Genomic DNA, 17,653 nt, shown 5'->3' with positions numbered 1-17,653 from the left:
TTTCTATAGAGTAATTTTAACTTATCATCAATTATATATTAACATGCTTCATTGTAACGCACTTCCCTGAATATACATCGATTCCACAAGACCATCCAATAATTTTTAAAATAACTTTGATTTACAAGCTTTGCTTTTCAAATTTCTTCTAAGATTCTCTACTTGCTCCTTTACATTCTCCCCTTTTTAAGACTGGTCTCTGTCCCATCTTCACTGAGTTTCCCCCTATGCAATAGAGAAGAGTAAAGGAGACAACACTCCACAAACATTCCAATTACTGGCCTCCTTATTCCCAAATCCTCCTTTCTTAAGTGACCACCATTTCCTGGAGTCCTGGTGCAGGCAGAGGAAAATTCTAGTCACTTGGACGATACCACCTTACTGCCCCTTTTCACCTTGTTCTTTTTCCTGTCTGTTCCACATCACCTGGGTTTAATGACTTGGTCAAATCCAGTATGCTGAATATAATCTTCTTGCTCCCTTTACCCCATCTTTACAGTACACTTCATTAATCTAAGTGTCACTGATTATAAGACATACCATTATCATGATTTTTTTTTTACCTCTAAAACATGATGCTAACAATTAAACCATAGCATACCATCATTTTCAAGATACCTCTCGATTTCAGAGATGTTAAATTGGGAAATAGATGTGTTCTAGAAATTGATGAAAAACTGTAGTCACCACTCAAAGAAGTAAATGTCTTGAGTAAAGAGAAAATACCCACTCTAAAAAAGCATGTCTAGGTGCTTAAATTCCAGCACACTGAAGATGCTCAGTAAATATCTGTGTGGTGCTTGATCTAATCCCTTTAGCTTAGAATTAAATAAAATTAAATAAAGTGTCCAAAGGAGGAGGAGAAAAGTAAACTGTTTCTAGAAGTACACTGTAAGAACTGATTTTACTTGGAGAGAAAGGGGATTTATAATCTGGAATGGAATACTGGCTTAAAGGAATGAAGTGTATTACCAAACAGCAAATCAAGAAAAAGGAAAGGTTTGAGAACTAGGGTTAACTGCCTTATTGATGGTGTGGCGTGCTTTTTCCATCTTCAGTCCTGTAAAAAATTGGCTTATAGATAAGTCATCTAAATAGTTAAAAATGAATCTGGACACTTTTGTAATAATATAAACTTGAATCTTTTTCTCACTTGAAATAAAAAAGTCTTAAAATTTCATTAGTATTACAATAGGTAATGCTGAATTTATAAACCAAAAAATTCCACAGGCAAATACTTATGAGCTCTAATAACTCATTGAAATACACAATTGACTTTTTTATTTAAATCTTCTTCAACATTTTTTTTAAATTAAAAAGTTAACAAAATAAAACAAAGATGGAAAAAAAGGTCTTCATCTCAGCTTCCTAATGTAACCAATGCTAACACCAAGGATGTGTCCTGCCTTACTTTCCTCCCTGTTAATATAAATATCTAACAGAAAAAGGATGTTTATACATATTATATATATATTATAATATATATAATATTATATATATCACATATGTATAGAGCATGGCTTTTAAAAATACATCCTATTCACATTACTCAATAATTTGCTTTTTTACAGTACATCTTAGTTATCTCTCTAGATCAGTGAATATTATTCTAACATTTTTAATAGTTGCATAATATTTAAACTTACAGATATGCTATAATTAATTCAACCATTTATCATATTGATGAATAGATTCTTCCAGTTTCCAGCTACCACAAACAAACCAAAAAAATATTGTGTGTATATATCCTTAAATATTCTTAAATGTAGATGTTTTTATTTCTACAGGCAAGATTCTTAGGTCAAAGAGCTTATTATTAATTTTTATAAATTTCTTTTTTTTTAATGTAGCAATTCACACTTCCACCAGCAATATATGAGGAGACCTTTCTCTACATTCTTACCAATACTTGATTTTTTTTTAATATTTGCCAATTAAAGGATGAAGATTGCATCTTTTATTTTCATTTGCATTCCCTTCATCATTTGAATTTCCTTTTCTGTGAATTGCCCATTCTTATCATTTGAGGGATTCCTTCAAGTTAGGGATATTAACCCTTTGACTGAGATATGTATTGCAAATATATTTTCCTCAAAGAGAAAGTAAGTGGGTAAGGCTTTCTTTTTTTTCTTTTCCATTCACAGCATACCTCAAATTAAAATGAATGAGGTAGAGTTTTTTTTTTTATTTTTTAAGAAACAACTGTCTCTGAATAAAGGGATTAAAAGCATTTTAAGGACAATCAAATGTATGTTTAATTGAACAATTTTACCATTTAGAAACTTTAACAATTTTCAAGTTTAATGGTCAATTAAACATATATCTTATATAGATAACATAAAAGCCCCAATGCTGTCTATGGTTTTTTAGTGATTTCCTGGGCCTCTGGCACTGATCACTAGAAATGACAAAGGAGACACGCCGGCTCTTTCATCTGAACCCCCGCATTGAGCTTTCTTTTTCTAGAAGGGTCTTAGATGTTCAGCTAAGTCAGGTCCTAAGTCAACAACTTAGTGCTTATAGAGTGAGAGTCTTAATCATCATAAAATACAGCTATCTTTTAGTAAGGGTTTGGCAGGGGAAGTACCAACCGTTCACTCCCTAGATAGTTCTTGCTGCTGAAAATGTGTAATTGACAGTGATTTGTAAGAAAAGAAAAATCATTCGATCAACGGAGCAAATGCATAGACTCAAATCTCCCCACACAGCTTTGAAAATGCTACCACAGTATTAAATTACAAACTATTCAAGTCAAGGATATGTCTCATCCACCTCTGTATTCTCAGCACACAGCACATTCAGACACAAATAGAAGCCAATGAATGAATGAATGAATATTTTGAGAACCAATAATATGTAAGTTGTGTTTTGGAATATTCAAAGACAAAATCACAGCCACATATAGTTGGGGGGAAAATCCATAAATAAGTTAAAAGCTAAACACAGGTAAAGTAAAAGTTAAGACAATGTTAAAAGAGATATATCAGTAGGAGGAAATAATAAATATACTAATTGTTATTTATAAATATCTACCAATCACAAAGTGATCAAGATATTCAGGTGCATCCAGCTCTTATCCCCATTTTGGTGATGGGGAAACACAATCATGGAAATTAAATAATTTGCCCAAAGTCACATACTTAGAAAGTGTCTGACTCCAAATCTCAGGTTATTTTACCCATCTATGACACACCTATCTCACAATTCCAACAATTAGTAAACTTACTGTGCTACAGAAATTTAGGGAATGGAAAGATCACATCTGCTTGAAACTATGAAGTTATGAGGCTATGAAGGTATTGGGATTTAAGCTCAAGTACAATATGGAATGATAAAAGTTTTCCTATCAGCATGGAGTTGGAGTTGCTCTTTATTAGTGTCACTAATTAGAAATCACAGGACCTAAAGAAGAAATTAGTTTAAGGATATAGGTACAAATTTAGTAGGAAATAATGTTTCTTGGAATTAATTTCTTTCTTCTAAACATGAAACTTAAAATCTTAGATTCAATCTCCAAAGGCTGACTTTGTTAAAGCCACTATCTGAATTCTTGAGAGCCTGTTAATGGTTAAGAGTGTCCAAGAATTTAAACTTTTCATGTCTTCCAGAAAAGTTCACTTATTGAATGCAAGACAGTGAGTTTGAGACATAAGTGAACCAGTTAAAAAAAAAAAAAAAGGCCCAGAATGGGACTGTGTCCTCATTCTATGTCATTCTATGATCACCACAGTGATCACTAGGATGACAGCTGCAAGCCCCACAGTCTCCTTCACCATTTATATTCACCACAGCTATCTGCTAGGTCTATAGATCCCCGCTAAATTTTATTTTACCCTTTTGTAACTTTCTCCCTTATTATTGCCCTTGGTATGTATATTAACTTGATTCCACCAATATAAAACTTTTGTAAAAACTGTATCTCATATTATCCTAGTAAGGTCTCTGGCCATAATTTAAAAGTCTGACTTTTGTGTTTTTTGAAAAAGGAAAAAAAAAAAAAGAAAAAGCTCTCTATCCATCCATTCATCTACCTACTTCCCTCCCTTCTTACCTATCTTCCTATCTATATCTACCTACATCTGATAGAAATACTACCATAACTATTGGGATAGAGGATCTGGGAACTGAAATGTGAATGTCACCCAAGATAAATTCATCCTGTTGAGATTTTAACTGTAAATTCTGTAATTCAGAGAAATGTAATTCTTTCATGGAAAATCACGTCCACTATATTAGGGGAAAGTCTAAGGAAAGAAAGAGATTTATGCAAACCTTTATTATAGCTCATCCTTTTTATCTTTTAAGAAGAATGCTTTTTAAAAAATGCTTTCATATTTTCATAAACTACCCAGAGTCTGACTTTTGATGGTTACCAGGAAAGTGTGTCTCCAACTGCAGGCAAAACCTTGGAGTAAAATGATCATAAGTAGTAAGTCATTCTTTATGACTTTATTTTAATTTCAGAATTCTAATTACTGATATGTGCTTCTAAAGTTATTACTTGGACACATTTAACAGTTCCCTGGTGTTCAGAGGGATGTTAATACTGTATCAGTAATGAGAGTAAATGCTCTCATTTATATACACAGTAAAGGTGAACAGTGAAGGCTGGATTCCCAACTGCAAAGCTACCTCTTGATTATCTGGGGATTTACTGTCTCTCCTAACCATCACTATTAATTAGTATTTCCACCAGAGATAGGAAAGGGAACGTGAAAACTGAAGATCAGATCTCTAAATATCTCGGCAAGTATATGATTTGTTATTTGTGAACAGCCTTAATAAAAGGTACTGAATGAGAAAGAATGAATCATTTATCCATTTATTCACCTATTCATTGAGCACTTCCTATATTCCAGCCATTGTTCACCACCATGAGCAAAGAAAAATGCTTTCGTGGAGCTTACGTTCTAGTGAAGCAGACAACATATCACACGGTGATAAGCATTTTGGAGAACAATAAAGGAATAGGGAGAGTCTGACGGGGAAAATGAAACCTTTTGTTGTTTTAAGTGTGGTTTAAAAAAAGTCCTTTGTTAAGGTGGTAAGTGGTACTTGAATAGAAATCTGAATGAAATGAGGGCAGGAGCCATTGTGTGTTCTAAGGAGGAGTGTTCCAGACATAGGAAACAGCTGGCTAAAACGAGGTTGTCCATGTATCAGCTGGGAACATATTTGTCTAAGACCCTTCCGCTGTTAGCCAGTAGCTTAGGTGTTTGGAAATCGTGATGGGATTAAGAACACGAAGAGTGGCCAAAGGTATCTTCTTCATTGTTGAAGTCCTCACCCAAATCAAGGTATGCATTCTATGTGAAAAATCTCTCTCTCCGATCAAAAAATGTGATAATTCACGGAGATGAAGATTCCCATTCCTTGATTTCATCATCTAAGTGCTGGTTTCTCAACGTGGGCACATTGGCATTTTGGCTGGATAATTCTTTACTATGAGGCTGTCCTGTGCACTGTTGGATGTTTAGCAGTATTTCTGGCCTCTACCCACTACATGTCAGTAGCATCTCCCAGTTGTGACAACCAAAAATGTCTCTGTACATTGTTGGATGCCCACTGGTCTAAATAGAAATGAAAATGGCCTCTTATAACCAGTCTTTTCCAAATATTATCTCAAACACTTTTTCAGGGAAGCTAAAGAAGCATACACATGCAATATATGTCCAGCATGTCTTAAGCAGTGTCCAGTGATAAATATCACAAACTCAATTATCTGCATATAATTTGTCCTGAAAACGTTACAGCAATGATTATTTCAAGCCACCCACTTGTAAGGTAGTCTGAATATTTTCAATAGCAAACAACATGCATTGCGCCTGCCTATCTAATACACTGCCTATTCTAAAAGGCAATTTGAAATCGACATCTTACTACAAGCAAGTCGCATGCAGAAAACATACAGAGACCCCTCGCCAGCCCCCACCCTCATCCCACCCCTTCTCAGACCCGGAGTTCTCAGTCATGCCAGCTGTGGATTCTCCTTTCTACTCACACCCTCAGCCACTCTACAGTGACTTTTCAAATTGATGATATATGATTCCAATCCTTTACTCTCTATAATAACACCCACTTCCACTTTTAAAAACCCTTCATTCCGTTATTTAATATTCCTATGGTGCATCATTTTGCTGTCAGCAGTCGCTTCCATCACCTTAGCCTATTACAACTGATTTTGCTCAGTACCTCTTCAAGCCCTCCCTGCACCCCACCCCTCCAAGAATCCACAGAGACCCACAGGAAGTGACGGAGCCTTTACTGAAGTTTCACCTGAGACAGAAAAGACAACCGAGGATGGTCTCCCATGGACACTCTGCTTTCCCAAAGTCCTCCTGGGCTCTCTTCCAGCTCCCTTCCCCACTCCCTCTCTGTGACTTTTCTCTGGCCCAGATCCTCCCCCAGCCGGGAAGTGACCCATGTAGAACAGGGATTCCCCAAACTACCACCCTTAGCCAAACCTCCCCACTACTAAGAATGATTTGCACACTTCCTACTAATTTTAACAAAAATATATATTTTTGACATGTGATTATATGCTATTTAAATTTCAGCGTATATAAAGTTTAGATTAGACCACAACCATGTTCTTTATTTGCTTAGAAATCAGCCATGCTTATTTGTATCGTATGTGGTTGCTTTCCCACTGCAATGACAGCATTGAGTCGTTCTAGAACAGAGAGGTTGCCACGGAGACCATATGGCCCACAATGCCTTAAATATTTACTACCTGACCCTTTATAGAAACAGTTTGCTGACCCCTACCACAGAGGGAGAGCCCCGTCCCAAGTGACTTAGCGCAGTGTTTCTTCCACATACACAATGCACCCCGGGCCCTAAGAGGAAATCTGCATGGAGGACGCATGTGTTTCTGTGTGTCTATGTGTCTGTCACTGTGTATATGCATATTTTAAGGTATAAGGAGGGGTGTTGGCAGCAGCTGGGTTGAATGCAAGCTGAGGGCAGGGACCCAGAATGTGCCCCCTTACCCCCCACCTCCCACATCAAACCATAGGTACTTGCTAGATATCTTGAGCCTTATCATCTGAAAAAAAAACTGCAGCGCTTCTCAGTATTAAATTTCGGTTTTGTGTTTAAATTTACCTATTAAAGTAGAAACATTTTCCCCCCCCAGATTTAATTCACTTTCAAATAATCTATATGAGGAAGTTGAGAACCATCAAAAAAGGACAGAAAGCCGATTCATCACCTATGAAAAAGACCACCTTGGCCATATAAATCAATGTCTGAAGCTCCTACAGGAGAAACTGGTAAGGAGTTCTGTTCTTCATGAAGTAAACGGCTGCATGGTCATTGTCTGGATATTAGCAGTGAGTCAAGGTTTTGAAAGTTTCATTGTGACATTCACAGTCACATTCACTTACCTTTCCTGCACCCAGGTAGGAATCGAGGGGCCTGCCTCTTGGTCCTGTGTGCTACTCTCCAACTCCATGATCCCGTACCCCTGAGTGTGCTCTACCTATGACAGAATAACCTAAAGAGAGGTGTTGGTTTTTTTAAAAAAATACGGATTCCTGGTCCCAACCCAGAGCGGCATCAGACCCCCTGAGTCCTCCTCTGGGGATCTGTGCTTCCAGGCAAGATCCCTGGGTGATGCTTGGACATAATAAAACCGAAAAGCTTCTGCCATAGACAAGTCGGTTTACCTCTCAGAAGATCCATTAGTAGACCAAAGGTTTTCAAAACTCCTTTTCCAGATCCAAACTTGTAGAGAACCCCCAGCTTTGAGGCAAGACTACCAGGATGGAGGGGAAATCTGTTCATGGCAAGTTCCCTTCCACTCCAGGCAGCTCAGCCAGCCAGCTGCTAGCCCCCACAGGACAGCAGCACAGGACCATCTGTGTCACTGGGGACTGCCAGCCTTGCTGATGATTCAAATAAGATGTTTCTGGAACTTCAGTAGAGGGACTTTAGGCAGCTGACAGAGACGGGAATCCAAGAGACGGAGATAACCATGACAGCTTTATCACTGATAAGGCTATTGAAGTCTGTGTGGTCTGATGTGCAGCCAAGAGGGCCTGCTAGTTCTCCTGGAGTTAGACTCATCCACCAGTTCTAGGCAGCACTAGGTGACCACAGGGTCACCTGCAGGCAGAAGCTTCCCACAAGTAAGAGAGAGGCTGGAGTCCACCTCCCTCAGGCAGACAGGGCCAAAGACAGGAGAACCGAAGGGCTAAGTCAGTCTCCCCCAGCTCCTGCTTGCAAATTCCCTGTGGGGGGCGAGAAGGAGCAGAGCAGCTAATGAACCTTGGGCTGCCCATGAGTCCCCACCTCACTGCAATTAGAATCACTTGGAGAGTTTTTAAATTAGATAAATTCCTGAGCTCCACTGTGGACCAATCAAATCAGAGTTTCAGGGGGTGGTGTGATGGTCCAGGTGATATGAATAGACAACAGGGGTCAAGAATCACTATTCTAGCTGAACTCCGTCCACATGGAGATAGGAAGCTTGACGGAATATGGACACCTAACAGGAGCGTGTCCAAGGACGCTAGGTCAAGCAGTTTCTAAAATGCCTTCCTTGGCCACACCTCTTTAAACATTAGACTATAATTCCAAATCCTTAGGGCATTTCAGCAAGACCACAGCCCTTTCTTTTCTTTCTCCCATCACATGCAGAATTCTAGAAACTACAAACAAAGCCAAATAAAGGGATGAACTCACACTTGTGAACACAGTTTTAGATACAAAGGAACTTGGTGAGATTTTTCATGTTTAACATGGAAAAGTGTACTTGCTAAAAACATTCTCTAAGCTAACTCTCTAATACAAATCCATGTAAGTTTTCTTTTCTGCAGTTTTATCACATCTCTTTTATAGGAAAAGTCTGAAAATAAAATGGAAGAAAAATTACTGAAGCTTTCAAGCAAATTAGAGAATCTCATTAACACAGAGAAACAGGAAGCAGAACTAAGCAAAGTAAAGCATATAGAAAATAAACTGTCCAAAAAGATGAACCAACTGGAAAAGCACATCTGGGGTGAATTAGAGAAAATGCAGAGTGAATATCAATCAGGTGAGCAGACACCTTTGATTAAGAACACTAGCCCTTGCTTATCCAATCCCTCAGTGTTGTCTACTTTGAACTCATGGCCATGGATCAATCTTTCATTATCGATATCCTTTTGTATTTAATCTGACTTTTCTAAATATCCCATAGAATGTCACTATACCATTGGAAGGTTACAAGGTAAACAAGTTCTCTTCCTTCATTCGGACTTGGCAGTGTCACAAGCTTGCCAAGGCTCTGAGTTGTTTTTATTTTTTGTTTTTTTTTACTAAGATCATAGAATCATAGAATTGTTAGACTTGCAAAGTCTTTGAGATCAAGACCTTACTTGTGGTAGATCATGAAATTAGGACCTGAAATCAAATGTCCCTCATTGAATTGCAGGTAATGAGCCTGGACAGATGTCAGACTGGAGACCTGACCTTTAGAAGTGACAAAGAGAGATGAATTAACAGAGTCCAGTATAATGACTGCTTTTCTTCTTAAGGAAGCTAATGGCAGCAGTGTCAAGCTGAGCTAACATCAAAGAGGATTAATTTGAAAGGCTCATCTAATTTGTCAAAGGGAAGGATATGGGATAGGTGCTGTGGAGCAACCATCTGCCTTGATTCACAATCCTGACGGAATTACCAGGAACCAGAGGTTCCTTGATTAAAGAAAGATCCATCTCATTTTCTGTCTTCTAGTTATCAAAAAATTCATGCAAATTCTCCCAAATTTTGGTCCTGTACAGAGATACCTTGAAGATGTCTCGGGAAGATATTAAGGTCTCATTCTGCGGGATGGTCCTAGCATATAAGTAAAATTTGCTGCCTGGAAATCTGACCCACACCACCCTTACCCCCTCCCCCCATCTCCCACTACCAAATCAATATAATGAATTATCTGGCCAGGAATCATATCTCAAACTTAAGTGACCCTTCTTTTAGGGCCCTGTTTTCTACCTTAGCACCAGAGGTTTAATTATATTCATTCCATTAGTATATCCCCAGGATGAGCTAAAGAGGAATTTGCAATCTCTGTTTCTTCATTTAACTAACCTGGAGTTCTAGCAAAGGGGAATTCCAAATTAATGGTGTGCTCCTTTACGCCTTTAACAAAAGTATGTTGAGAAATGACTATGTGAAATGCCCAATAAATAAGAAATGGGCTGTACCCTAAGAAGCTCGAGGCCTGGGAGGTCTGGGAGGTCTGGTAGGTAGCTTGAGTCATGATTGAGACTAGATTTGCATAAGAGAGAGACAAAACAGGGGGAACAGCTGGTGGCCACTCCTTACGTCCTTCAACAGGTTACTTTCTGAGAAGTTTTAAAATCTTACCTGTGTTATCTTCAATTTGGTAACAAGAATGAAAAAAAAAGATCAAAATTTCTTATCAAAATGACACAGAGAGAAGAAAATATTTTAAATTTCTTTCTTGAAATATAGAACTATTTTGTTATGCAATATATTTGGGCAAGGAGGAGAGGAACTGAATTAAGTTTTCACAATGAAGCCAGACACAAGCTGAAACACTACTGATAATGCATCTTCATGACATATAAGAAATGGATTATTGTACATTTTTAGACTGGTCTTAATGGAATTTAATATGCTTTTAATTAAATGACCAATTATGGCAGAACTGCTGATTAGCAACTTTTGTTTTTAAAAAAAAGTTCCAATGCATTAAGTGTACCTATTCTCTTATCCTCTTCCAGGATTTAAATCAATTCATGACTCTCTCAGCTCCCTCCAACAAATACAGAAAACAAAGATGGATTTAGAGAAATATAAAGTACAGAAAGACCTAAAGAAATTACGGCGTAAGATAGTGGAACTCCAGGAGGTATAAAACGTTTCAGTCATCTTTTTCACCAGCCAATACAGTGGTTTGTTGGTAAAAGTTGGAAAGAAGTTAATATCCCTGGGGTGTTTACTGCTTCTTATATCTCTGTATTTCTTACCACCTTTTTAAGGAGATGAATGTACCAGAAAATCCAATAAAGCAAAGAAATTTATGATGTCTTCATTAATTTATTAATGAAAAAGTTAAGGAATTTTTTAGAGACATGACTTTTTGTATTTTTATTTGCCTACAAATAAAGAGCCGTCTACAAAATGTCCATCAATGAGTAAAGGGGCCTGGTGTAAACATAAAAGAAGGGCAGGAACTGCGGCAAACTGAAGACCACTTACCCTGTCTATAAAAAGACTAGCCAGCCTGCAGTTCTAGTTCATTATCAATATGTATGTAATCCATTAGTGCCCAAATTTTATTTTTCAAGAGAAACTAGAAATCAGGTTTTATATGAAACCATTTATAAGCATTAGCAACTAGTTCAAAATATTTACTCTATCTGTAGGGCAGATACAACTAGCAGGCTGCCAACCTGCAACTTCTGATCCAGAGATTTTTATCTTCTAACAATCCCAGTATTTATAGAAAGTCTAACCCATGCAGATAAAACTACTGATTCATTGTACTCAATATGTATCAGAGCTATGAGCAAGTCAGAGCCAACCATGCAAAATAAGAGAATACACCAGTTTCTATGAAAAACATCCAACATAATTCGATCTAGGGGCCAAATTCAAATTAGTTTTCTATAAAATTAAAATATTTCTAACTTTTCTAGATAAATGTTAGGTGCAGAGCCTGGTATTGGGTAGTAAAGTCATTAAAAATAAAAATAAGCTATTCATGTCATACACTATCTGCTAGAACAAAGACTAATTTCTTTTTTTTTTTTAAGATCTTATTTATTTATTTGACAGAGAGATAGCGAGAGCAGGAACACAAACGGGGGGAGTGGGAGAGGGAGAAGCAGGCTTCCCGCGGAGCAGGGAGCCTGATGTGGGGCTCGATCCCAGGACCCTGGGATCATGACCTGAGCCGAAGGCAGATGCTTAACAACTGAGCCACCCAGGCACCCCAAAGACTAATTTCTAATCACAGAGCTTTTGGTAACCTGGCAAGAGGACCGTTGTTTCAGACTTAGTCTCTTTCCTTGGTTTAGGAAGAAGTGACAACTTCTCCCCTAAGAAAGTACAAACTTACCTTCCAAATAAATTTTTGACCACTGTCCACCTAATTTTTTAGTTATATGAAACCTCTCCATTTCTTTTTATTAATTTACATACAGCATCTTTGACTATATTGTAAAGGACTTTTTTTTTTAAGATTTTATTCATTTATTTGAAAGAGAGAGAGTGAGAGAGAAAGCACGAGAGGGGGGAGGCTCAGAGGGAGAAGCAGACTCCCTGCTGAGCAGGGAGCCTGATGCGGGACTTCAGGTCATGACCTGAGCTGAAGGCAGTCACTTAACTGACTGAGCCACCCAGGCACCTGCAAAGGATTTTCATAGCAGAATTTAAGAGTTTAAAATGCAGTAGGCAAGTATTCTTTGCAATCAAGTATCACGCTAAGACAAAAGGCTAATATCTCAAGTAATCCTAAACTCTTAAAAGTGGACAAGAAAATAATAATAATGAACAGGCAAGTCATGGAAGAATACAATAAGAAATGAAGATATGAAAAGACATTCAACCTACTAAATACAAATTAAAGGAACCCTTAGGTACTATTTGCAGATCACCCAAAATTAAAGTACTTGACGAGGCTGTTGAGAAATGTGCATTCCTATATTACTGGTGAGCCTATAAATTGGTACAACGAGTAAGAGAGCAATTTGGAAACATCTATTAATATTTTAAAATGTATTTATTCTTTGACCCTGGAATTTTGCTATTTGAAATTTATATTACAAAAAAATTCAAAATTTATATTACACAGATTAAAGAACCTTTCAAAACGTGCAAAGATAAATGACCAAGGATACTCATTACAGCACCATTAGTTTTAGTAAAAATAAAACAAAAAGCCTGAAAATAACCTAAATATTAGGAAGTGACTAAATTAATGATATCACCAGATAAAAATGCTCTCCAACCCTTAACACAAAAAGATATCCAAGATACACTGATAGGTGAAAAAAGCAAGTTGCAAGGCAACATGAATATGATCCCAATCATGTCAAAAAATATTTTGAAATATGTTAAACAGAATATGTATACCGTATAGTATGCAAAAAAGTAGGAATTTACAACAAACGTTAGCAGTGACTGGATTATGAAGAAATTTTTCTACATATGTTTTTAAATTATAATATTTTTGTTTCCAGTAAAAATGTATTTTAAAAAATCACCACCACAGCAAATATACTACTAGGCTGAAGCAGTAACTCTTTCTAATGAACCAAGTAAGTGGTTATAGGAAGGGTTAAATTAGAAATTCATAGAGACCAAGAGCCACGTCATCTCATTCATACCCATTTTTTACTCTACAGTTCTTCTTTCCTTATAAGTAAAAATGCTCTAAATTGTAGTTCAAATAATAGTGTAGGATCAAGCCAAAGGCTTTGCAGAATGGATCTCTCTCATTGGTGGTGACAGGGTAGTACCATGTAGAAATGAATGTAATACCGGAGGGTAGGAGGGGAATCAAAGGGTCTTCTGTCAGTGTTCTTGCTTGGAATCCCAAGTTGGGGTGTTCACAGGTTTGCTTAGGCTCTAGATGACCTGAGAGCCATGCCTAGAGAGAGGGTGGATCGAGGTTTTGTAGGGCCTAAAGCTTATACAATTTTGATTTATTGTTCGTGTTCTGTCCTGATGAATTGGCGCCAAAGTCTGTAGGAACATTCCTGAAAGCCACGGCTACTTCAGGACAGCCGCAACCTACCTCCATCCAGAAGTGATCATGAACAACATAAACATATCCCTCTAACCCAAATATATCCCCAAGTCAACTTCTCTTTTGCTGGATCCAAAGATGGCCATAGCCACTCCAGGGGTACCTGATATCAACAGAAAGGGGAGTGGAGATAACGATCTTAATCAATGGTCTTATTGTCGTTAAAATGCCTTACTTCTGCAAATTTTCCATCAACCTTATAAACACGTGGCTAGGGCTCAGTAAGTGAGGGGTCCTGGAGCTTGAGAGCTGTCATTTTGCCACAAATTCTGCTCTGGGCCTCCCTCCCTTTGTATATATTTTGCCATGGATCCAAAAAGATGACAAGGACAATCCCCCTAGAGAAGCTCAATATGCATGGCACTTTATTCTATATCAAACATCAACACCTAACCCCTTGGGAAATGTCAGACTTGTCTCCCACAAATACAGGAGGATGTTTGAACATCACAGAATCTGTAATGCAGATCCACCCCGTGGACTTGAGGCATATGTTAGATCATTTCTGAGAGTTCTCAGTTTAGGCACCAACACCATCTGAACAGGTTTGAATAGTCCAAGGGTCCTCTGCCTCCCAGTGTTTCCTGCCATTTCCTTCCTCTTGTCAAAACCTGCACTGACGGGTAAAAATCATATGAAATTATTTACACTAAGGACTAAATGGTAATTTTCAAAGATTTTGCTTCCTCACTGAAGATGAAGGACAAATTCCTCACCTTATGCTACAAAGGTAAGCACTTTCTCAGCCCCATCGTGGGGTGGATATGATCACCACCAGACAGGAGAGCAATAAGGCCCAAGGTCAAAGAAAAAGCATCCCCAAAGTTGCCTGGACATTAGCAGCTTTCCCTTCTTCTACAGACACAAGTGTCTGCTTACTTCTATTGGTATCACCCATGATAGCAGCAAGTAGTACCCAAAAACACCAGGGGAAAACTTGATCTCTAATACATACATACACATACACAAACTTCTGTGAGATACTACTTTTTACATCTTTGCAGCCTCCATTCATTCAGGTGCTAGGCATTGGGAATACCATATCAAGCAAACTAAATATGGACCCTGCTCTTAGGGAACTTATAGACTAGTGGAAAAGACCAATAATTAAACTTTCAAACACATGGGCAAGTAAAGAGTGTGATGGAGCACCTGAGAGAGGCATTTAGGAAAACATAGGAAATAAAGCAAAGGGGTCTTCCAGAAGAAGGGATATCTAAATTGAGACCTCTACAGTATAAGCAGACATTAGCCAAGGGAAAGGGCCATGGTTGGTAGAGGCCAGAGCTCAGGGAGATAGAGCAGCATGGGCAAAGGCCCAGAGGCCAAGAGAATGGAACACATGCCAGGAACTGCAAGATATGGTCAGAACCTAAAGGGTATGCCATAGGAGATGGGAGAGAAGGTTTGAGGAGGTAAATAATGAAAAGAAGGCTGGAGAGATTAGGGAGAACAGGTTGTCTGATCACAAAAGGCTTTATAACTCTTGTTGAGGAACTTGGGCTTTATCTTCAAGACCCAGAGTAGCTTTGAAGGATTTTAAATAGGAGAGTGACATTATCAGATTTGCATTTTAGAGAGATCCCTCTGGCTGTAGTGTGGACAACAGATTACAAACACAGTGTGGGAAGCAAATTTGGATGGGAAAAGAGGGAGATGATGGAGAAGAGTATAGATAATGAGCTCAGTTTTAAACTAATTGATTTTGAAGTATCAATGGGATGTCCAAGGGGAGGTATCCAGCAGTGATTGCAAAATATGACCTGGAGCATGAGAGAGATCTAAACTGAAGATCTAGCATGGAAATAGGACTTGGACTTATGGATGAAGAAGGAAGAGACCACCTGGGGTTGGGAGGGGTGGGAGTGAAGGACATGAAGACTACTGTCAGAAACAGAGACCATGGAAAATCCCTGAGGACAGAGAACACTGAGGGGACAGGCAAAGGAGGAACCTAGAAGTTTCTAGGTGACTGAGGACAGTGACAGCGAAGTAGGAGAGGAAGTATCATCTTTTGAGGATTTCAGTCTTCCCTGTGAGTTCCTGCTAGCAGATGGTACCAAGTTGGAGTTCTTCCAGTAATGCTTTCAGACCCAGCATTAAATCCCCACCTATTGAAGAGGACCCTGTCCAAAAGTGGGTACATTACACAATTCAGTAGGAGAACAGTTGTAAATGCTTTCCCCTTCCAGCCATTAAAAAAAAAAAAATGTGTTGCATCTTCTCAGATGCAGAAAGGGTGCTGAGCTCTCCCAGGGAGAGGCAGAATTGTTGTCGGGAAAAATATTAGACTGTTTTGGCCCCTGCCCAGTTTGGCATTTCCCTCTCCAGATTAAGGTCACATTCATTTGTAGTAAAGATTTTTTATTTCAGATCTTTCCCTTAATATACAGTCATGAAATTTTCTAACTTCCTAGACTAAATTTTCCATAAACCCATTCCTTGGTTCTGCTACTTCATTTTCAGAAGCTATTTATACATGTGATAAACGGTGTGAGTAAAAAATGATTGATGTGATCAGTAGTATGTCAGAAACCAGGTCCTCTTTTACAGTCCCAAAAGACACAAACTGAGAAAACAGAAAAATAATTTAAACATCTATGCTGAGAAGTCTTGAGGAGTTTTGAGGTCTGACAGATCTTAGTTTAAAACCAGTGTGGCACCAGTGACTATCTGCCTGACTTTGGATATGTTCTCTAACTTTGGAGTCTTAGTTTCCTCCCTTAAAATGGTGATAATAATATACCTACCTTGTTATCAAAGACTTCTCTAAGCACTTTACCTCGATTAACTCATTTAATCCTCCAAAGAGATGTCTACTATTAAGGCGCAGAGAGATTAGGTAATTTTTGTGAGGTTACACCGCTAATCAGAGGTGCAGCCAGAATTTGAACTCATTAGTCCAGAAAAGAGCTCTTAAACATTCTACTGTATTATTTCTCTAAATATATGTAGACCATCTAATGTAGTATCTGGTAAATAGTAGGTGCTGTGCTTGATAATTGGTACCGATTAGTAATAATAATAAACAGAGCTTTTAATTTTGATGGGAAAGACGAGTTCCATGGTACTCTTTCATCCAACTCTGATTCAGATTAGTGTCTAAAAATACTTGAGTTTATAAAGGTCCTTGCACTATGTATAAGAAGAAATACTTTGATTTGCAATAATCTAGCACTGGACCAAAGCAAAAAGAAGTACAAAATATAGATTTCTCCTGGAACAAAACTATAAAGAGCAAGTATTCCTCTGCATTAAAAGCATTTCTTTCTCTTGTCTCTGGGGAGGGTGGCTAACATAATGAAGAAACCTTATAGACATTGACTGGAGCGGGACAAGATGCTGATGCCAAGGTGTGGTGAAGCATATTTCCTCTGTAAGTTCTGGCCATCAAAGCAAACCCAAAAGCCATTATTATCAGGTCAAAGTCATTAGTATCCAACTGTCAGATGCTTTTCCAAAAAATAATGCACTGCTTTCACAAGGGAGACATTCAGGGATGGACTTCAAGTGTGTGGGGCCTTTTTGGAGACATGTGAATGGTGGTGGACAAACCTACTTCTGCAACTCAGAACAACTCCTATATCAAGGAATCTATCTAGTTCTTATGCCTAAATTCCATTGCTTAGCACTTAAAGGCTTTTAAGTATTCACAACACCAACATAAAACCCTCAGAAAGGAACAAAAACACAACCAGGAGCTTTTATTGATTACCTCCTCTGCAGGGATTAGTTGATAAGTAAAACAAGGTCTTTAAAAACTAAGAAAGTGCTAGGTACCTAACACATATGGAGGGCCAAAAGAAAGTTCATGGAAGAGAGATTAATAATGCCAAAGAGGAAACCAAGGTTTGGCCCCTGTGATGTTATCAAGGACTAAATGAAACA

The 17,653-nt window shown here is 38.1% G+C and overlaps 1 protein-coding gene across 1 annotated transcript in view; it reads left to right on the top strand.

Moving 5' to 3' along the window:
• Positions 1-11,070, top strand: part of FAM81B (family with sequence similarity 81 member B) — a gene marked incomplete at its 5' end in the record, with an annotated part of 35,099 nt that extends 24,029 nt beyond the window's left edge. The window contains 3 exons of the mRNA XM_081825585.1: positions 7,139-7,274; positions 8,845-9,040; positions 10,734-11,070. Of these exons, the coding sequence (XP_081681711.1) occupies positions 7,139-7,274; positions 8,845-9,040; positions 10,734-10,867 (466 nt within the window). The remainder of the gene's footprint in view (positions 1-7,138; positions 7,275-8,844; positions 9,041-10,733) is intronic.
• Between the last annotated feature and the right edge of the window lie 6,583 nt (positions 11,071-17,653).

The sequence above is a fragment of the Leptonychotes weddellii genome, chromosome 7 (assembly GCF_054177405.1).
Source record: "Leptonychotes weddellii isolate Sample4059 chromosome 7, ASM5417740v2, whole genome shotgun sequence".
NCBI classification, from domain to species: domain Eukaryota; kingdom Metazoa; phylum Chordata; class Mammalia; order Carnivora; family Phocidae; genus Leptonychotes; species Leptonychotes weddellii.
The sequence above is the reverse complement of the archived record's forward strand: the minus strand, read 5'-3'. Positions and strand labels throughout refer to the sequence as shown.